The 23,918-nt window shown below is 35.1% G+C and overlaps 1 protein-coding gene across 1 annotated transcript in view; it reads right to left on the bottom strand.

The window, feature by feature from the left end:
- Positions 1-11,945: 11,945 nt before the first annotated feature.
- LOC143224667 (uncharacterized) overlaps positions 11,946-23,918 on the bottom strand; it is a 35,958-nt gene continuing 23,985 nt past the window's right edge. The window contains exon 3 of the mRNA XM_076452820.1: positions 11,946-12,654. Within this exon, the coding sequence (XP_076308935.1) occupies positions 12,368-12,654 (287 nt within the window). The 3' untranslated portion in view covers positions 11,946-12,367. The remainder of the gene's footprint in view (positions 12,655-23,918) is intronic.

The following is a 23,918-nucleotide window of genomic DNA, read 5'->3' as shown; positions in this document are numbered from 1 at the left end:
AAATCAAGAATATTTTAGGTTATAAGGAAATCAGTATCAGAAAAATATGGTATCTCCTTGGTAAATCAGAATTATGTAAAAAAGTCGGTGTCATTTATAAACCCAGATAAGTAGTTATTCAATAATGCTGTTATTTGAATTTTTTCAGAAATGGTCAAATTGAAGGAGATCGTTTTATCAAGTGAGAGCTGATCAGCTTGAATTATTATTATATCGATATATGTTATATGTTTTAACAGGTTGAACCTCAGTAAGTTTTTATCAGATTATTTAGATTACTAAAAAATCAAATGCTAAATTGTAATTATTTGTATTTTATATAACATCAGAGCGACGCATAAAGCTCTGTTGCTTTGCGCCAATAAATTCCAATCAACCCACCAACCAATATCAGAGCATTTTTGTCTGATTAAACTGTGAGCTATCGAAGTCTCATCTACTTGAAAGCCAGGCATAAAAATATCTGAACAAGTTGTTCCTGCTTCACAAACATATATACTTACAGTTTAGTTAAAATATTTATCTTAACATAATGTGCAACTCTTCCATGATTATCTGGGCTGAAAACTCAATTTGCCCCCAGTGATACAGCGGTATGCCTAAGCACTTACAACACAAGAAACTGAGTTTCGATGCCAGTGTCGGGTAAAGTACAGATAGTTCATTGTGTAGCCTTGTGCTTAACTACAAACACACACACACACTTTTAATAGTTTTTTTTTTTTTTGAAAAGAGAAAACGTTGTTTCAAAAGTAATACAAAGTCAACATTTCAGCATATTAACCCATGCCCTGAAATATATTCATAACGTTTGGGAAAAGTATGCTATTTTAAAAGAACTGATTAATATTAGAAAAATATATATTTCCAAATTACGGTGTTTGTCCTTATTGCAGTGTGCATAATAAATCCATTACATTTGATTCTGGGGTATGATGAGCTATTGCTAAGACTACCATTGAAACACTACTAGCAGAAACGTCATGTGATTTCGCTTCCATTTATGATACTGAGTTCAAAAAAAGAGAAGTTGATGAACATGACAGCGCAAAATGAAAGATGACACAAGGGAAATTTTCATATACTAAACTGCTCCTCTCTGTAGTGTTGTAAGTAATAGCTTAAGTTTCACACGGCTATCAAACCATTCAACATGTACGAAAGAGATCTTATCTTATATTCACATGATCTGGAGAACAACCTAGTATTTAGCGTGCCGGAATGTGAATTCGAGAGCCCATGGTTTGAGTCCCGTTATCATAATATCGCGTTGAGGCCGTTGGTGATTAATAAGAATGACGGTAGAGTATTGGTGGGTACTTTTGACTAGCTGCCTTCTTTCTAACCTATCAGTTCAAATTTGGGTTAGTGAAAATATCCGTTATGCAACTTTCCGAGCATATTTAAAGGAAATAAACAAAACTTGTATTCACAACTCTCTCGGTGAGAAAACACAATAACATGTTTATTAGATTTAGCGACCCGGCATGACCAGGTGGTTAGGGCGCTCGACTCGTAATCTGAGGTTTGCGGATTCGAATCTCCGTGACACTAAACATTCTCGCTCTTTCGGCCGTGGGGACGTTAAAATGTCACGGTCAATTCCACTTGTTGGTGAAAGAGTAGCCCAAGTGTTAGCGGTTGGTGGTGATGACTATCTGCCTTCCGTCTTACACTGCTAAATTAGAGACAGCTAGTGCAGACAGCCCACTTGTAGTTTTGCGCGAAATTCAAAACAGAACAAAACAAACAGAATTAGTTTTAGCTTCCGTTTGTTAAGAGCAAGTGAATGTTATCAAAAACAGATACACAGCATTTTTTTCGTTGGTGAAAGGGTTAAATAATCCATTACGTATAAAAGCAAGATCTAAACCATGGTTCTGCAACACCACATTATGATGTCTGTAACATCACATAGAAAAGAGGGGAAACTATTAAGTATCATTCTCTAAAAGCTATTCGTTATTTACTTATTTTCACATTTTTCCTCAATTTGTTTTTTTTTTTTGACGATCGAATGCTCTATATGTAATGACAAGTAATAATCTAATAAAAATTATTCCCAGCTCGAACTATTGCATAAAACACTGGATATATACATATACCTCAGTGTGATAGGTTTCACTTAATACAAGAGTTTTAATTTGGGTGAAAACGTTATTAAACAAAAATATACTGTAAATGTAAAACCCATTTAAAAACTACAAAATGAAACTCTTGAGAGAACCATCCACATCTTTACCAGATACTCCCCAGTGGCACAACGTCATGTCTGCACACTTACAACTCTAAACACCGGGTTTCAATACCTGTGGTGGGCAGAGCACAGATACCCCATTATGTAGCTGTGTACTTAATTCAAAAAACAACAACAATTTTACTAGATTTAATCAAAGTCATTAAACTAACACAAATTTCAATATAGTTTGGACACAGAACATTCAATTAACCCTCTTGAGAACTATTAACAGGAGTGGACGTGTTTATATATTCACACCATTAGTCTTGTGCAGAAGAAAGGTTATAAATACCTTCTTTGATTAGTATAATAATTTTTAAAACTCTCCACGTAATCTGATTCTAAGCAGCTTTTATATAGGCGTGTACTCGGAAAACCTCTGAGTTCTTTTCGTTCTATTTACCTTTGTTTCTTTTTTTCTCTAAGAGATAGCAGCTACTTTGCTTATATGGGAAGTCACACACGATGCCATATGTCAGTATATGAGAACAATCATATACGTGGTAACGTGCGTCATTAGAGGTAAATCTGATGTTTCCTGTCAATATTAAACGTTCGAATAACATTAGTTCTACCAAGTTTCTAACGTGAGCCAGTTAACAGAAAGACATCAGAAAGAGAAAAGCTGAAAATAAGTCACTGGACCTGTAGAAGACAACTGTCCAGGCGCTCGGCATGGCCAGGTGGGTTTAAGCGTTCGACTCGTAATCTAAAGGGTCGGGAGTTCGTATCCCGGTCGCACCAAACATGCTCGCCCTTTCAGCCGTGGGGACGTTATAGTGTTACAGTCAAGTTGGTAAAAGAGTAGCCCAAGAGTTGGCGGTTGGTAGTGATGACTAGTTGCCTTCCCTCTAGTTTTACACTGCTAAATTAGGGATGGCTAGCACAGACAGCCCCCGAGTAGATTTGTGCGAAATTCCAAAACAAACAACTGTCCAGGATCTCTGCAACTAAGCACACTGAGTTTCTTTACATCTCGAGTCCAACCTATTTATTTTTTAAACTTAAACTCGGCCATTTAACTAACTTCAAATTTACTTTGCAAGTATTCTTATTGATTCTTTTTTATTAAGCGGAACTTTCTAATATTTGTACTGAAATCAGTTTCACCTGAGAAGATGAAATACAGTTATGGCGTAAATGGATTTGAATGAAATGCTATTTGATATTTTTGTTTGGTACAAAAACTGCGATACAACTTCAGCATTACGTGTTACTAAATTTATATCAACTGTCAACAGACATTCAGAATTACTATTAGTTGCACCTTTCCAAAACTATTTCTTATAAAAGTTATAGAAACTCTGTCATACTTTTTCTTCAATAGTTTCGTACTATTAAAAAAGTTCTTAATTGCAATAACGTAGCTGTATGCTCTTATTTTAAAACAATAATTTTATTCATTATCCATTTTAGCCATCATTAAATCTTATTGTCTGAAACTGGGTTCTTCATCATCAAATGTATTAAGTTACATTATAATATTTTGCAAAGGGCATTGTTTATTTAAAAAAATATATATATTTTCGTGTTTGTAAAGGTAAAAGCAAAACTTATAAATATATTGTTCAAATTATTTCTACCTTGTTTGTTCGGGTCTCCTGCTGATACAGCAGTAAGTCTACGGATTTACAACGCTAAAATAAGGAATCCGATTCCCCTCGGTGGACTCAGTAGATAGCCCGATGTGGCTTTGCTAAAAAACACACACACACACACTATTTGTTCGGAATATTTTGCAAAGCTGTACAAGAGCTGTTGCACGTATCCTTCTCTAGATTTGATGTGATTGACTAGAGGGAAAACAGCTAGTCAAAAGCACTCCTGGTATGTTTGTCCGTTATTCTTCTATCGCTTCACGATCCAACGTGCAGAGCATGCTTTTACGAGGAATGGGTCATAGTCTTGAATGTTCTGAATCTTAGGCCTAGCACATTAACAACTAGACTAAGCCGAATTCGCTTTAATGTTGATTATTGTATCATTATTCATAAAACTTGTATACTGTAATGTTTCTAAGGTATCAAAGACTAATAAACTTCCAAATGTTTACATCATACTATAATAGAACTCTAGCTTATATAATACTGAAAAAAATTTTATTACGTGATTTGCAACCCCCAACCTCAATAATTTTTTATCCTGTGTGCATGTAGATTTGCAATACGGGTTACGATTTTTCCGTTTCGCCTCCGTTTACCGTCTGGGATAACTTTATTTTTCCCCATTCTCAGAGTGCAGATATGACGTCATGAATACGTCACACGCGGATCTAATGTACTGTGAATACTTCACATAAATTTTCAATTTTGGATTTTGGGACTTTTATGAGTATTTGTGCGTTTGTTTTATTGTTTTACTGCTACTTCGCCCCTGTTGAAAGATGGATCTTCTCCAAATTTGGCATGAAGGTTTATTTGGTCCATCAGGAGATGCATGCAAATTTACGGTTCCACATTTTGTGTTTTGCTGTTTTTTATGGAGTTTTTGGGTTTTTCTTTAAATTATCCTAAGATAACCTTTCATTAATTTACATAACTTCCGTCCATTTCATGGGTACACCAGCTAGTACTTATAATATACCTATATAATACTCACTCAAAAATACACTTTTTTTCACTAATTCAGTTAAAATTGGAATTAAATCTATGGATACTGTTCAAGTTAAAGACACTTACAAGGTGACATTTTGGAGCCAAAATGTATGACAAGAGTGACGGTCAAATCCCATTGTTCGAATAGTGAAGCCCAAGAGTTGGCGTTTGATGTTGTTGATTTGCTTCCTCCTCAAGCCTATTACTTCAAAATTAAGAACACGAGCAAAGGCAGCTCTTGTTTAGCTTTTATTGAATATCCGAAACAAATAAACGTTTAGGTAACAACGTTCTGAGTTTAAAACCTCAAATATTCGTAAATCTCGCTATCAGATATTTAATGCAAGTACTAAATAACGATAATTATCTTGATTTCCCAGGAAAAAAAACTGAAAACATATGTTTTACTACAGGCAGTGAGTAAATTTACTTAGCTTTTTTAAGTTTATCAACAAAATTGCAATACTCTATAAAACTCAATCATTACTCAATATTTAATTTATATTTTTATACAGAAATATAGTGACTAAACTACTATTTCATTAATGTAGATATAGATTCATACATATAGTAGCTGTTAATTTATAAACTGTTTTAATGCTTGTGTTTATAGAAAGTTATTCGCAATTCTTATTTATTTATTTATTTTATTTTCTTCAAAGCACATTTGAACCCTGTCGTTTTCTTCAACATCTCATGGGCGCTGTTGAAAGTTTAAATCTCATATATAGACTGACAAAGGAGCTTTAATAAAGTGGATGGTATCTAAGATCTGTAGAGCCAATTCGATCCAACTGTTTCCTGTAAATTGCTCAGCACAATAGCAGATTTTGTAATATGATTGGAGGCACGGTCGTGATTGAATTTAACCTATTGGCTATCAGTATCATATCAAAATGGAGAAATAGTTTTCCACGGAAAATGACACGATCAAATTATTCTAGGAGCAATAGCTGATCTTTACAATGATTATCAAGCCTGTCGTAAATGGGTAGAGACACTTCTTAAAATTATCTATCGGTGTAAAAACGCTAAAATATTTCTTAAAATTATTTATAGAAATTATGAAAAATCAACACTTTATTCGGGTTTATCATACTACCAATTGTAAGATTTTCGTACAGTTTTTATACTATCACAAAACTCGTACGAAAATTTGTGCACACGAACCATATGTAATTGTTACAGTCATTGGTCTTCGTTCATAATTTCATATATTTGAAGTCACATACACCCATTAAAAAAAATTCCTCTGGGAATTACTTTATTTAGTATACTCTGCTTTTCTTTTATTTTTTTTGTAATAGTTATCGTTGTTTTTGTTGATTGTGAATTATGATACTGTAGCATTGTACTTATCACCAAACTGGCGTAATAACGCTACATACATTTCTTTTACACTATGTTTATAATTAAATAATTTATACTAATTGTTTTCACTAACCTTGGAAGCATACAATGTAAGAATAAACCTCCTTCGAGAACAAGAATGTCACATTTTCTCACACGTGGTTAGTAAAACAGTATCGATCTACGACAAAGAAAAGAATATCTCCTTCTAGTGTATAAATGATTTCCTCAACATTTTTAACATTAGCAACGCCTATTCTGTAGGCATAAACACAAAAATACTTTTGAATAGCTAAGATGTAAACGTTGCTGTTGTTTCTTATTAAGCACAAAGCTACACAGTATAAGTTCCTAAAAATACCGCTGTTCCACAGGGAGCACGAAGAAGTAGAAGGTTTTTAAGATAGCTCATTCTCGACTGAGTATATATTTTGTTATTAAAAGTCTCCGCTGATTTTTCTGGTTTCCAGATGTGCCTAAATGATACTCTAAAACCAAATAATAAATGGAATATTTATATTTATATTTAAGGATCATGCACATACGATGTAATAAAACACTAATGAACTTATCCGTAGAATTACCATACTAACTTATCTACTCCTTCAAAAAGTCGATATACACATTGCTTAATTATTCATGTTATATCATATAGGATATGCCGTTAAAAGGGCAACACAAAACAAAAAAAATAGAACACAAAGCTACACAATGGGTTATTTCTGCTTTGTCCTCAATTCAAAACAATAACCAAAACTGTTTTATTTGACAATTTTTAAAAATAATACTAATTGTTTTTATAAGCATTACAAAATAATGAGTTCAAGAGTCACTGACAAAATTTCACCATAACATCTTTTTTTAAATCCATGAAATGGCCTAAGGCCAACAGATATGCAAATATGAGTAGTTATCTGGTTTATTATTATAGTTTTTTATTGGTCTCGGGTAATCATTAATATCACTTTTACCTTTTTACTTTCTGCTACGTTTTTCTCACAAAAATGAAAGAGTTAAAAATAACTCTGGGCTAAACTGACAAGTTTCTTAAGGGAACTTTTAACTTCGAAGTTATATATGTTTGACACAGTTAGTGGTATGAACTGAAACACAATAAATTGTATCTATATATATTATAACATCGAACTGGTGACATAACAAATAATGTTACCAGTCAAAAGGTTTGGTTTGAATTTTGCACAACGCTACACGAGGGCTATCTGCGCTAGCTGTTCCTAATTTAGCAGAGTAAGACTAGAGGGAAGGCAGCTAGTCATCACCACCCACCGCCAACTCTTGGGCTACTCTTTTACCAACAAATAGTGGGATTTACCGTCACTTTATAACGGTCCCACGGCTGAAAGGGCAAGCATGTTTGGAGTTATGGGGATTCACACCCGCAACCCTCAGATTTACGAGTCGAGTGCCTTAACTACCTGGCCATGCCTGACCTAGTCAAAACGTCGCTGTCTAGTTGAAAACTTTAGTATAAACCTTGTTAGCAAAGTGAGAGAAGGCCTAATTATAATGTGATTGTTTTCGTGATGATTACCAGTTTCTCACAGCCAGGATAAAAAAAGAAATATCAATTGTTTTTGACGAATCTGAGTAATAGTATATTGGAAGTGAGCACTATTCGAACTATTTTTATTTCTCCAAAACTGACAATCCTAAGTACTAAAAAAACCGTAACTGCGCTACAAAATAATACTTAATATAAGTATTATTTGTATATATTAATGTGTGCTTACTATCTTCTACCTCTGCCTAGTGTTTACAAGCAAACGAATGTTACTTTTTAATAATTTATGCGATATATTTCAATGCTTTCTTCAACAACCACGACTGTACATAAGTATTGACATGTATTTTCCTTATACAAATATTTTTAAAATTTTATAGTAATTTACGTAAAGCATCTCTGTGCCAAGTACAGCGAATGTTTTAAGTCCAACCACGTATGTTTTTTAATATATAAGTGGATTTATGTGCAGTTTCTTAACATATAACGTCATAATAGAGTTGCACAATTAGAAAAGGAAAATAGAACAATTAAACTATTTCATTTTTCTATGTCTAAAAAAAGCAAGTGGCTGATAACCTATCTAAATTTCGTATGGCTTTCAAAAGCTGTTGCATAAGGTAATGAAAACATTTTTCTTTAAATTTTGTTAATGTACTACCCTTAACTATAGAGCCTTAGATAAAGTGAATGTGTTACAGAAACTAATATTTAAATTGTACTTTGGGAATTTATATCGCGATCACTCTCATCAGTGTAATTTCCCTTGCTCTTTTCATACTCCTCGAAATCCTTAATTATATCTTTTACTATAAATTAATTACATTTTGCCAATAAGTAAATACATTCTGTGTTCTATGATTACAGGTGCAATGCGAATAAAATTATAAACTATTTTTAATCGATTTTTTCTTTGGATATACTTGAAATTTTCGGACGTAGTCGTCTCTTATCGGTCGCATATACGCCTGCTCATAACGGCAAAAGGCTGGCTTGCACTGGGCCAAATGATAGACAGTCAGACTAAACCTTAAAAAATGATTTAGATTTTCTCTCCTCGAAAACAGTTATTAGATTCAAATGACGTGTATTTGGTTAAAAATAATTCTAGCAGAAATTTAGATTCAAAAATTAATTAATTACCTCCTTTATATAACTTTACCGATTTCAAGCAGATAAAGAATTATACCGACACCTCACTATATCCCTAGCAGTTACTTGTACATTTTTTCATTGTAACTCTTGGTTGGTAGTGTCATCTATAGCTAATAATTGGCACTAGGATAAACCTGAAAAGAATTGAAGTTTTGTCAAAATAATAAATTTCTAAAACAGCTTTTTCGATTTCAAGTTGATTTAATTATATATCTTCAGTTGTTTTTGTTTCTGTTGTTTTGCTTGAAATTATAAAATAGCAATCAAATAACACGTAAATAAATCATAATTCCTATCTTGTTGCGTGTGTTTTTAATTAGCTTGTACATTTCTTACGTATGTGCTAAGTTCTGAATTAATAATTACAATACTATAAATACTTTAATGTTTGCGTGTTTGTTTCATAATTTTATGCTATGTGTGTAGGATTTCTATCATATATTTATTTTAATATCGATGTTAAATATATATTTAGAAATGCATGTAAATTATGTTAAATGTGTATTGCGAAATTCCCACCTGTTCAATAAAGTTGTAAGAGATTCTTGAGTATTCTAATGTACTATATATGTATATAAATACCAGTATTGTTGTTTTAGTTGTAATTTCTAGAATCTCGACTGACGGTTATAAATGTAATAATCGCAACACGTGACGAGACAGTAAATGTGGTTGGTTTGCTACAGTTGGTATACCATAAACCTCAGAAGCTTTAATTTTGATTAACGCTTATTAATCGGGAAGTTACAGATATTTGACCAGAAACGTTTATAGATTTCGGACGTTAGCATTTCTACGAATACATTATTTAACTTCAGATGCAAGAAACTCACGTGTGACCAGCGTGTTAAATGAACTGTACCGATATCATCTCGAAATTCATTCGTTCATTCTGAACCGCCCACAGGATATCAAGACAATTCTAGATCAGATAGAAGATTCAATATTTTTTGTAACATTTTTGTATATAAATTATACAAAGGAAGAAAAGGAAGAAAAATATAAAAAGAAAAAGGAAGTAGACAAGAAATAAAATAGTCACGTAAAAGAGACGTTCGACAGAAAAAAAAGGCCTAATGATTAATATAGGCCCAATGGTCGATATATGTTAAAGTGAGATTAACGTTGTTGAAAGAGATAAGAAGAATAGTTTATTTCGTCAAAGAGAGTCCTAAAGTAATGGAACTTGCATATCTAGACTTTAATAAATAGTAGACATGTATTGGAAGTAATCCTAAATACGAAAAAGAAACAGAAGATTTTAGATGTATAGGATACAACCGTGGCAATTCGACGAAAAAGCGAACTATGATCGGATAGTTTGACAACGAATTCTAAGGCCATTAAAAACGCCTAAATGGGCTTTTGAGAAAAAGAAGAGAACTATATAATGTTTATTAAATACCTATTATCATCTATAGTGTAAATAATTTGTTGTACGTATGTTTAAGAAGTTCCGAATATACATATTATTTTCAAAATAAGTGAAGTGAGTGCTGTTTATTTATTTTTTCGAATTTATCACCAAAACGTTACAAACACTTACTGTATAAGAATCCTTAACCCAACCGCAACGCAGTATATATTCATACTATAAGAAATATCTGTAAAAAAACTTTAATTGACAACTGGCATACATAATGCAACCTTCACTTCTGACAGTCACGAACCACAAACCTGATGATTAACAGGCCAGGCACCCTAAAACTACGCCATAGTTGAACGCTATTATTTTGAACGATTACAACAATGCTGCTCCCCGCTAGTACAGCGGTAAGTCTATGGATTTACAACGCTACAATCAGGGGTTCGAATCCCCTCGATGGGTTCAGTAGATAGCCCGATGTAGCTTTGCTATAAGAAAACACACACAAACGACAATGCTTCCTCTCAAAGCACACACCTTCCTTAAATTCATTCCACAAAACTACACTTGTTGATAGTCGTATAAACTGTTTATAAGTTGCTCATCATCAGCATTCATTTCACATCTTGAAGATTTCCAGAAAACTATAAGCAATTGAAAGTTGAGTAGCCATACTTTTATTCCGGCCCCCCAGTGGCACAGTGCGGACTTGCAGACTAAAAACCGGGTTTCGATACCCGTGGTGGGCAGAGCACAGATAGCCCATTGTGTAGCTTTGTGCTTAATTCAAAAACTGTGTGTGTGTTTTTCGTATAGCAAAGCCACAAAGGGCTATCTGCTCAGCCCACCGAGGGGAATCGAACCCCTGATTTTAGCGTTGTAAATCCGGAGACATACCGCTGTACTAGCGGGGGGCAATTCAAAAACAAACAAACTTTTATTCCGTTTTAAGTATGGGACCTATAAAATGTATACTTGTTTAAATACTTGTATGAATTTTTCTTAAAATTAAATAACGCTTATATGCTATCCCTAAGTTTGGAAAGATAGGCTAGAAAATAAGCAGTTAGTAAACACACCTGCTACCAATGCCGGCTCTTAGGCTATTCTTGTCATACTGAGTAATAATAGTTGTCTTTCTTTACATTTTCTTTTATTAATTCACATTTTTAAGTACCAAACAATACTAATGCGGAAATTGTTTGATGATTATTTAGAAGTTCGTAACTTACGATGATTACGTAGAAACAGCGTGATGAACAGCGACTTTTTTTTGTATTTTGTGTTCAGTGATGACACTAATGACTTCATTTACTTTAATAAAACATACTGAACAGTTCATGGACTTTTCATTGAGCTTCTATGATATTAATTGTTTGTTCATGAACGTTTTGCACACACCTGGGACACACATTTAGTTTAAACCTAGTGAGTTAATAACGTTTGTTTGTTGATTTGTTTTGTAGTCCGTGACTTACGTATGTTCAACTTTTATCACCATGTACATTTATCTTTTATTATTCCTGCTATTTCCTTTAAGTAGATAGTACAACAAATATTCTCAGAGCGATGATACTAAAAAATCGAAACTCCCGAGAAAACACTTTTGGATTATCCAGTTCGTTTGTCTGAAAACATTAAAATTTGTGAGTAAGATATAATAGAGGGTATCCCAAAAAATGTATACACACTTTGAATTGTTATAAATACAATGTTTATTAAGATATATCTATATTATAATCCAAGTTTAAAAAGACAAATGTAGAATATTGTGAGTTATCGCAGGTGTTCGAACTGATGACCGTTCTGATCCAGGCACTGCTGATAATGCGGACAGATGGAATTGCAAACTTCACGAATCACTTCATTTGGTATATGGGTACATTCTCTTTCAATTGCTGCTCTCAGCTCATTGATTGTTGCAGGCTTAGTGATATAAACCTTATCTTTGATGTATCTCCATAAAAAACAAAGTCCAAAGGTGTGAGGTCTGGTGAACATGGGGGAAATCTTGTTCGGAGACTGTGCATCCTCTGCAGATTTTGCCAGGTACCACTCACAAAATTCAACTCTCCGGTCAGGATCATCTTCATTGAGGGCGTGGACTAATGCCGGAATAAAACTTTTCCAATGAATGCGCTTCAACATGCGATAGACGCTCGATTTTGGAATTCCTGTTTCACGGGCTGTTTGCCGAACAGATTTTCTTGGAGACCGATGGAGACTTTCCAACAGCTCTGCTTCTCGTGTGAGATTGATGGACGATCGTGGTCTTCCAGAACGCCCTTTATGAACGTCTTGAACAGTTCACTTGTTTCAAACTTATCTCTGATGCGAGTAATGGTGAGTCGCGTTGATGGATCTGTTTGACCCTCCCTTCTAAGCCGTCTTTGTACTTCAGCTACGTTCTCGCACTTCCAAGTTGCACCTGTAAAAAAAGAAAGTTTGAGTGAGTTGTAATCATTCAAAATGTGTATACATGTTTTTGGGACAATCTGTAGAGTCTTTATCTTCAGTCGAACGTATAACACTTTTATGTTGAATTTTTAAAGGTGTACAACTCGTATAAGTAATTATTTGGGGTGAAAATGTGTGTATCTTTGCGTGATAGATACACAAATTAGTTTTAATTTATGAACTTCTATATGCCGAATAAAAGGCATACAGATTTTAATGTCTGTCACATACCTACTGAACACAAAACTGAGTACCTGTAAAGTCAATATTGAATTCGGTGAGCTTTAATAAACACTAGCCTCAAGTGGCACAACGATATGTCTGCGGACTTACAACGCTAGAAATCAGGTTTTGATATCCGTGGTAGGCAGAACACAGATATCCAGTTGTGTAACTTTGTGCTTAATTCAAACAAACAAAACAAAATAACTAGCACTAAGCGCTTGGATGTGAAAAGAAACATAGTCGTCATGAACATGACCCCATACTTAATCATTTTTGTTTATGTGATTTAAATTCAAAGACTACACATTTAGTGGTTTTCGAAAAATGTTTTTAACAGCGTATTAAAATAAAACTTAATAAACCCATTTGAGTATTATAGCTATTTATTTTCTCTCTCAGACACAAACTGTTCGATGACTTGCTATCTGGGGTTATATTTGTTTGTAGGTAAACACAAAACTACACAATGGACTATACTCACACAGGTATTAAAACGCGGTTTCTAGCAGACATACCGCTGTGCCACTGGTGGCACTAGCTGGCATTGTATTAAAAATATGAGCATTTTAGTTACACTTATACATTCTTTTATTAACTTTTGTTATTCAGCTTCGAACTTTTAGAGGCTACCAAAACTTCTTCCCCACTATAAAAATAACAATCAATATTAATGTGTTTATTGAAATACAATAAAGAATTAACTTCTATATAATTTTACATTAAAATAAAATAAGTAAAAATATTTTTAAATTATATTAAGATAATGACAACATGGAACTGTCTTGATGACGAGAAACCCACTTGAAATAAAAATGTATCTCAGAACGACTGGTATGACTATTAACACTTTTACTGATAAGAAGAGAACAACATTTCGACCTTCCTAGGTCATCTATAGGTTAACAAAGAGAGTTTGCAATTGACCGTTGCCGGACATAAGTCTTAGGGGCGAGAGTATAAGCGGGTACCTGACTGTAGGGGAGTTGCAGTTGGATATTAGGTTATTAATTAAGGTGTCCCTTTACATTGGTTTAATTTTCGTTTTAGTTACTGTATAAGCGGGGCTTCTTTGATTTTGCGTTTGTTTATGTGTTTCCTCACTTAGTGTTTGGGAGTTTTCCATGGTTGTGTTTATTTGACTTGTAGTGTTCAAAAATGTGTGAAGGTATTTTTTTTCTTTGAATCTAGTTTCCATTTTTCTGCTTGTTCCACCAATACAGAAGTCGTGGCAGTTGCTGCATTGTATCTTACAAATTATGTTGGTGTTGTGTTTTGTTGTAAGTTTCTTTCCAAATGTTGGTTATTTTTTCGCCAATGTCGGGAACATATGGTATGCAGCAGTATAAGATTTTGTAGTTTGTTGTATCATGGAATTTATTGTTGTTTGTTGTTGGTCTAGGTGTGTGTGTACAATCCCGTACCCATTTATACTCTTGTTCCTAAGATCGGCAACGGTCAGTTGCAAACTCTCTTTGTTAACTTGAAGATGGCTTAGGAAGGTCGAAACATTCTTCTCTGCTTATCATTAAAAGTGTTAATACCTGTACCAGCCGTTTTGAGATACAAGACTGGAACTGTTAAGTAGAACTTAACTTAGATAGGTCAACCTTTGTATTGTAACGTGTTTTATCGTTGAGAGAGTTATTATGGATTATTTCGTAAAAAAATAATGCCAAGTCCACGTAACAATAACGATTTAACTTAATTTTTAATAAAAGTCTTGGTGTCAGATGTTGAAGTTGCTTTATGTTCTCCAATTCTCAGTTAAAGAGTTTTACTTATACCTCTTAATCGTATATTGTGTATTGTTATTGGTCTTAAGATTCATCTACAGTTGGTGTCTGTGATCTCTTGGCGACAAATTCAACGACAAATGAATAGCACGCACTCCACTTATTTAGAAAATTAAATATATGTTCGGAACAAACTAAACGAATGTACAATAAATTCTTTATGCTGTACAAATCATATTCATATCATTAACGCTATATGGTCATCATCTTGCTTTCAAAAGTCCACTTTGGCTAATTTAATTACTTTAGAATTTCAGTTGACAACCCAAGCTACCTTTTCCTTTTTATATTGCACTATTATTCTACACCCTTGTGCAAATTAATTGAAACAAGACGAAAAATTACGAGTTTTTCAATTTTTTGCGTTTTATTTCTGAGAATCCAAAAATTACTCACAAATTAATACATGACATGACCACCTTTATTTTTCAGAAGATCATTAATCCGCTTTGGCATCGAGTCCACGAGTTGACTGCAATCTTTACTAATTTTTGGATCGCGGTACCAAACCACAATTAGCTTATCTTTCCCCGAAGTCTTCCTTTACAAATCGTCCAAAGATCTTCAATAGGATTTAAGTCTGGAGAGTTTCCAGGCCAGTCCAGCACCTTTATTCGCGTTGTAGTAATAAAATTCTTCACAAGTTTCGATGTGTGACACGGAGCCAGATCTTGCTGAAAAATGCCAGATCCATCTGGAAATCTCTTTTTCAACTCTGGAACGACTCTTCTCTGCAAAACTTCGATATACTGTGGTTTTCGCATCATACCTTCTACGATATAAAAGCCTCCGACGCCATAGTAGCTGAAAAAGCCCCAAAACATCTTCTTCAAGGGATGTTTTACGAACTGATTGATGTGAGATTCTCGAAGTTTCTCACCTGGAGATCTGCGAACATGCAGACTTCTTTAACCTTGTACGAATAAATGAGTCTCGTCACTGAATAACACCTTTCTCCATTGTTCTTGCGTCCAGTTCTTGTATTTCAGACCCCATTGATACCGTTTTTTCTTCATTAAGTTGGTAAGAAGTTGTTTTTTGACTGGTCTCCTTGCCCTTCTAACGCAATTTCGAATGACGTAATATTCCTCAAAATTTCGTCATATATCCCAAAAATAGATCGACCATACTGCAAAACACAGCTAATGACGTCGTCTGTGTAAAAAACGACTATTAAAGGAAATCAGCGCGTCCAGTCTATCACTTTTAAATATGGACAACTAGCGCAGATAGCCCTTGAGTAGTTTTGATCGAAATTCAACTAAATAAATGTATCATTTCTGTACAAGATACTGACATTATGCAGCCACTCGTATAATTCGAAATTACATTATAGAAAATACACATAAATGTTTATAATTTCATGTTGCAGTTAAATACGCTTAAGATTAGTAAGAGTGAATTTTCTACATAATAAGGCCAATATGCGTTCCAACTCAGCCCCTTTTTCTTCCATTAGATCAATTTCAATAGGCCTAATTTACATCTTGTAAACTGGGAGTTCTTTACAGATGGTGAAATGCTATTCAAATCTGTATTATATCACCAGTATTTCTGAAGTTTCTGCCCATTTCAACAACAACAAAAAAATCCGGGAATAGATTTGTTTGTTGCTTGTGCTATTTGTTATTTTTAAATCCACTACAATAAAATTATGAGAACATCTATACTATAATCAAATATCATATAACTTCTATAACGGATGAAGTTCCAAGACAAGTAACTGAAAACAAAACTAAACAAATGGACGCTATATATTTGTGTTATTCAACTTATATATAATGATTTTCGCAGTTTCAAGACTGCTTCTAAGCGTCGCGAAAATTTCCTTTTTATTTAACTACTGTATAGACCTGCAATAAGATTTAATAAACCTACTAGAATACATATTATATTCATAAATCATTTGTTAGTCTGTGAACATCCGAAGTTCCCCGGTGATACAACGGTTTATTTACAGATTTATAACGCTCAAATCCTGAATTCGATTACCAGCGGCGGACACAAGAAATAGCCCAATGTGGCTCTTTCGTAATTCTCAGCATAAAGAAAGATGTCAAAAGTTTTAAATACCAAGAACTTTGTATTGTTTGTTACAACTGCTCCAATATTCGAGTTTACACGGACTATTGACTCACAGTTTATCAGTGTCAAAACACAAAACGCTTTGGTAGACCAAAGATGAGGTAATCAATTGAATTATGCGAACAAAGTTAAGGCAAGAAGAACAGTTACTACTCAATTCTCTTGAAAGTTTGCCAGATAATAAAACTCGTTTAAAAGATCCTTTCAGATCCGTACTTTGTAGTATAAAATAGAAGATGCATAACCAAGTGCGAACAGTTTGTTTCAGATAGTTGCGTAAAGCTGGACAAGAACTAGCCATCCTGTCTTAATTTTTAATCGAAAGTTTGTTTTCTTGTTTTTTGAATTTCGCGTAAAGCTACTCGAGGGTTATCTGCGTTAGCCGTCCCTAATTTAGCAGTGTAATACTAGAGTGAAGGCAGGGAATCGTCACCACCCACCGCCAACTCTTGTGGTACTCTTTTTACCAACGAATAGTGGGATTGACCGTAACATTATAACGCCCCCACGGCTGAAAGGGCGAGCATGTTTGGTGCGACGGGGATTCGAACCCGCGACATTCGGATTACCAGTCGAACGCCTTAACCCATCTGGCCATGCAGGGCCGTAATTAAAAGACTAGAGGGAAGGTAACTAGTCACCAGCACCCACCACTAACTCTGTGTCTGTTCTGATAAAATAGCAAGATGTTGTTTCCACCATTCTAATGCACTCACGATACCAAAGTGAGGGTCGCGAGGGATCTTTTGATTGGAGTAGAAATTGATGACGGATGTATAGATGCATTGTCTTTGTCTTGATAAATTCAAGTTTTTCAGTTGAAAACAATGTTTTAAAATGTATATAGTAAATAATGAGCTTTTCGTTTTTCACCGTAGTTGTAAATAAACGTCAATGCTCGGTTTGAATAACAGCGCGTAATTTCTGCATTTTGAGGTAGGAATACAATTATTTCATTTTGATTAAATTTAAAATCTTCTGTTTGAACAGAACCTTAAGCTGAATAGTCAGGTTCACTTAGGATTCTGGTATAGCCATCCATCACCAGCCCAAGTAAATTTTAAACAATTAGCTAGAGATAAATGCAGCCACCTTCACAGGGGCTCTGTCCGGCTCTCTGGTCCTGTGGTGCATATTCAGGGCATTATATTTCGAATCCTAAACCCCCAATTTATAGCCCCACACACTAGGTAATATTATGTCTGTTAAACTTAATATAATGAATATTTACATTTTCCTTTCTGCTTGTTTCAATTATATACGTTCCTGCATATCATATTAAATCCTAGGATACTTTAATTTTGATCAATTATGATTGAATTAAAAAAAATATTTTTTTTTATGTTTGGCATTAATTTAGTTTTTATTGTATAGTTAACTCTTATTAATTCTACTGGCAAGAAAGTTAATATATATTCAATTGTTTGGGTAAGTGTGATAAGACGAAATTATTTCAGTATTTTAATGCAATTTGTACCAAATCATAACAGAAATTGATACGCAATATTGTGATTGGTTTAATAGTGTTCAATAAAAGTCTCTTAAAATAAAAATTCACACTTACATATATGCAGTTTTTGTGACGACATGCCTTTGATACCTTGCTACTTGCAACAGATTCAAAAAATAATTAATTGCAATTAAGATTGATATTTTACGTACAGATAATGATGATGCAGTTCAATATTTAATTGTGTGGTTTCCGTATGTAAGAGTAGAACTAAATAATGAGAGATACAATTATTAAGTCTCTAGTGTTTTTGTTTATATCACAAAATTTTTCCAAACTCCCAAAAATTCGAGACATCACATCACTGAGCTAAACATTTAGAAAACTTCTAGATGTTACACACATCTTTATATCTGTCTGTTTGTTTTATAACAAAGCCACACTAGATTACCTACTATGTCCACCGCAGGGAATCGAACACCGAATTTACTAAGACCATGACGCCACGATCTTCAGCCTTGCAATCACAAATGTTTTTCATTCTAACTTGAGATGACTTGCACCAGTTCACAAGCACTTAACAGTCAACCAAAACTTGGAATGTAATCCAGTAAGTGCATTTTTCACGGATCATTTATCTTCCAACCATTGTTCCTTCAGCAACTTCAAAGGACCACACACTGAATGGCCAAACACCAATTCGAATGGGCTAAACCCTAACGACTCCTAAACTGACTCACAAACAGCAAACAATAATAAATTAACTCCTTCATCCCAATCCTTCTCATTATCGAGACAGTGGCTCCAAATCATATTACACTATGTGACACAAATTTTGTTCCTGGAGAGTATGTGTTATTTCTTAATTGCTTATGCTGTAAAAGTACAGAAAATGGCCATTATTCCCTTCAAACTTTGCTTTTGTGACCTGGATAATGAAATTTAAAAATTAACCTATTTGATATGTAAAAACGTGCAAATGTGCACATTTTCATTTACATGAGGTCTAAATAAAACAACTTATGAATCAAGATTTACAGGTATTTATACTAAAGTTATACAAAAAAAGAACAAAAATGTTTCAAAGTGAGTAGATTTTCGAGATTTGCGACTGTAATGTAAATCGCTTTCACGTATATAGTCTCCTATTATATTTTAGCTATACGCTCCTTGGTAGCGGCATTCAAAGTCCAGTATATCTTGGTGGAAGCGTCTTACTCCTCTGAGTATGCTCCCACGTTCTCCTTGAATTTATCAAGATGAGCGTCAAGGATATGGACTTTCAGGGACATGCTGCAGCCCATTTTTCCGTAGTTCTTCACCGGAGCCTCAACCACATAATTTTCGGCCTTGTGATTGCCCAAGAAGCCCCAAATCACAGCGACAAAGCTGCCCCAGGCTTTTTTATCCTTCCTACTGAGCTTCTCGGGGAATTCTGTGCACTTCAGAATATTCTTTATTTGTGATCCAACGAAGACACCAGTCTCGAAGGTACTTGATGGCTGCAGACTCCTTATCAAGAGCTATGACAAACTGTTTCATGAGACCCTGATAACAGGTAAACTTGGTAAAGCCTCCTTGGAGACCCGTCGGAAATGCCACCATTTTGAAGTCTCCGACAACCTCCCAGCCATACTCCTCATACTTCAAGGCTTCTAGCAAGATCTTGACGCTGTTGTATTCCTCTTTTAGGTGCACCGAATAAGCCAGGGGAAGAGACAAATACTTATTCCCGTTATGGAGCAGCACAGCTTTCAGGTTTCTACAAAATCCAAGGGAGTTCTTGAAAATTCTTGTAAGTTCAAGAAAATTCTCTATCAGCTACTCAGCACTGAATCTATCTGGAATGTTCTGGAAAATGGGTAAATTTGAAATTTTCATTATTCAGGTCACAAAAGCAATGTTTCAAGAGAAAAATAGATCTTTTCTATTTAATTTAGGCATAAGCAGTTGAGAAATAATACTTTTTGCTCAGGAACATGAAAAAGTACAAATTTTGTTACATAGTGTTATTCAAGGTAAAATGAAAACTCTCTAGAGCACCTTACAATTGGAGATGATACAAACTACATTTAATCTGTTTAGCACCGAGATGGTAAACAATCTGTTGAAACAAAGCAGACATTAAATCCGATCCCTGATAAGACTGAGTTTCTTTGCACAAGCCAGCAAAAGTAAATAAATTAATCAAAGCCTTAAAATTTTCGCTCTAATGTTTATTAATGGAATAGCTTTGTGGAATAGAGTGGATGCACACATGGTAGTCAACAGATACTGGTTCCCTGATCAAATTTTTCGTAAAGGCCCAACATAGTCAATAATCACACGACTGAAGTTCTACTAATGGTGGAATAGGTTTTAAAGGAGCAAAGGGAATTTTCTGGTTAGGTTTATCGACCAATTGACAGGTACGACAAGTTTTACAAAACTGGGAAACATACTGTCTAATTTTTGACCAAAAGAAATATCTTACGTCTTGTTGACTCCTACCCATGGTGAGTTCGTGGCGTGGGTTACTTTCAACATATTAGAACGATATGATTTTGGAACATTTGGTTCTCCGTTTACCCATGAACACACCGTTTCTGAAAAGTAACCATTTGGAACATTCTCCAGTTCTTCTTTTGGGAATGTACATTGAAATAGTGAAGAGACTTGTAGCTCCTTTTCTTGCTCGGTGATCAATGTACTTCTAGTAAATGGAACTTTGAACCAGATCCCTCACGTCAATCATTGTCAATCATCAAGGAATTGTCAGAAGGACAATTATTCACAAGATTCCTGTTGAATAAAAAAAATAACTCAGATAAATCCATAATGTCGTCCTCTGAACACGTTTCTGTCATTTGTTTTGGCTTAATTTCTTAACCTGAACACGAGTCAACGACAACAATGTCCTTAGATGAAACATTTATCGGCTGGGTCACCATCTTGAGTTCGGCAACAACTTTCCCTAGCCAAATCGTTTCCTAACATTAATGATACATCCTTATTTGGCAGATTAGGTCTTACTTCAACCACAACTGGTCCCGAAACTAGGCCTGATGTTAAATACATGTTATCAAGAGGAACATTAACAAAGCCACCATCAATACCCTGAGAAATAACTGACTCATCAATAGCAGAAGTCGAATCTAAGGGCAATATACCCTCTAATAACAATGACTGAGTCGCCCCAGTATCACGTAAAATACGTATGAGTATGGGATGAGCAGTGATATTTTTCAAAGACACAGTACCAAGAGATACAAATGGTGTATAATCCTCCCTAACTACGTCTGCCTGTTTATCAGTGGCCAAATCAACAACATCAGGTGGTCTGGTTACACTGCGTCCAACTGGGTGTTCCCTCCTTTTCTTTTTGTCGTTTTTTAGAGACCAACAGTCGGAAACAACATGACTAGGTTTTTCACAACATTGGCAGACAGGCCTTGATAATTTTGATGAAATTTTATCCTCACTGTATGATGATTTTGAGCTAGAGGTGCTGGATTATAAGAATCTTCAACTTTAGTGGAGTAGACAGATAGTAGTTTTTGCTGAGATAGCAAGAATTTATCTTTATGAAAAAGCCATTTTATGTGTTAAAGTGTAATAATCGGAAAAAGCAATTATTTCTTGCAATGTTTCAACTTTCTTTTCATTCAAATAAGTTTTGAAGTAATCACTTGTAAAATGTTTGAATTCCTCAATTAAATACAATTGTTTTAATTTATCGAAAATGTCTCCAATATGCACAGAATTACACCATCGATCAAAACAAACCTCTTTTTCATGGTAGAATTCCATATACATGTAAGTTTGATCATCTTGCTTGTGATAGCCTCGAAACTTTTGGCGATAAACTTCCGGTACTGATTTGCATCCTTAGTTGTTCGAAGGAGGAGGATGCAAGAAAACCTTGATAATCAGGCATGATCAAATATTGTTGGCACTGATAAATATAAATCTAATTATGATTTGAATTTTAATTTAGAACTAAATTTTTCTCTCATTCTGACCTCGGACACGAGCCGCCAATTTATTATGCTACTTATTATATTATGATTTATTTTAGACGTGTCTCTGATTTATTATGTTACATACGTTATATATTACTATTTCAAACAACCAAAATCTGAATTTAGAAATTAATTCAATATTAATATGTATCAAATATATGGTATTTGCCAACAAGATCGATACACACAATTTTATTTATTAACATAAGCATATTTTAATATACAAACAAAACTAATATATTTTATAATAATGGTTATTACTAATAGTTATTACAGATAATGATTTATTTACAAAAGTTTTACAAACATATAGACAATACTGAGTCTTACTTATATTCGGTATAGAACTCAATATTCTATCGACGATCCAGGTCCATGACAAGCAAATTAATTTGATATTGTTATACCTCGCTTAAGCTAACTGCCTTGGTTGTTTTCACGTCGATGACGTATTACCGGCGAAGATACTCAATGTGCTCATAGAAATACTAACGTCCGTAGTTATTTCACTGAAGTGATACGGTTCATAATATACTCTTCAAAAAAAGAAACGCAAAAGGCAAAATTTGAGGCAAATTGTTAACAAGTTTATTCCGCGTAGTTCTGTATGACATGTGTGAAACCTTGCACATTCACTGCTGAACATCCAAAGTCTGCAAAGGCGAAGTCCACGCTTACTAGTTGAAGTTTAACGTCACTCAACGTCAATAACGAGTATGCCCCCCGTGAGCATCAATAACTACTTGGCATCTCCTGCCCATGGAAGCGATGAGATGACGAATCACATCCTGTGGAATGGCTGTCCACTCAGCCTGCAAAGCTGCTGCAAGCTGAGGTAGAGTCCGCGGTTGACGTTGTCGCAGACGTCGGTCCGACTCGTCCCAAAGATGTTCGATGGGGTTTAAATCTGGTGATCTGGAGGGCCAGGGAAGAACGTTGATGTTGTGGTGTCTCAAGAAGACAGTGGTGAGTCGGGCTGTGTGAGGTCGGGCGTTGTCATGTTGAAAAACGTCGTTGACGTTCACCATGATGGGTTGCACATGGGGCCTAAGAATCTCGTCGACGTATCGTTGAGCCGTATGATTCTCTCGAATGTGCAAAAGGTCTGTTCTGGCATTGTAGGCGATGGCAGCCCACATCATGACGCTGCCACCACCAAATCTGTCATCTTCCTCCACAAAGTTTGCTGCAAAACGTTCACCTCGGTGACGGTAAACACGAGTTTTTCCATCCTGCCTACGAAGCATAAAACGTGATTCATCGCTGAACCAAACATGCCTCCATCGTCGATGAGACCATACCCGATGTGCCCGAGTCCACTGCAGCCGTGCTTGACGATGTTGCTGGGTGAGGATGACGTCTCTGACAGGACGTCGAGGTCGGATTCCTGCATCTCGTAGACGATTGCGTACGGTCTGATCGGAAATCCTACGCAGCACTGGTATGGTTGAGGCAGTAGACGTCGCAGTGGTGGTCCTATCCCGAAGATGACGTAACCGGATGCAGCGATCTTGCGCGGGCGTGGTCACACGAGGTCTGCCAGATCGTGGACGGTCATGAGTTGATCCATGTTGTTGGTGACGATTCCATAGCCTTGTGATGGTGCTTGGGTGGACATTCACAACTCTGGCAACATCTGATCGAGATTTGCCTGCTTCCAAGCGCCCAATGGCGTTGTTGC

The sequence above is a fragment of the Tachypleus tridentatus genome, chromosome 1 (genome assembly GCF_004210375.1).
Source record: "Tachypleus tridentatus isolate NWPU-2018 chromosome 1, ASM421037v1, whole genome shotgun sequence".
In the NCBI taxonomy this organism is placed as follows: domain Eukaryota; kingdom Metazoa; phylum Arthropoda; class Merostomata; order Xiphosura; family Limulidae; genus Tachypleus; species Tachypleus tridentatus.
This window is presented reverse-complemented; position numbering and strand designations above follow the sequence as displayed.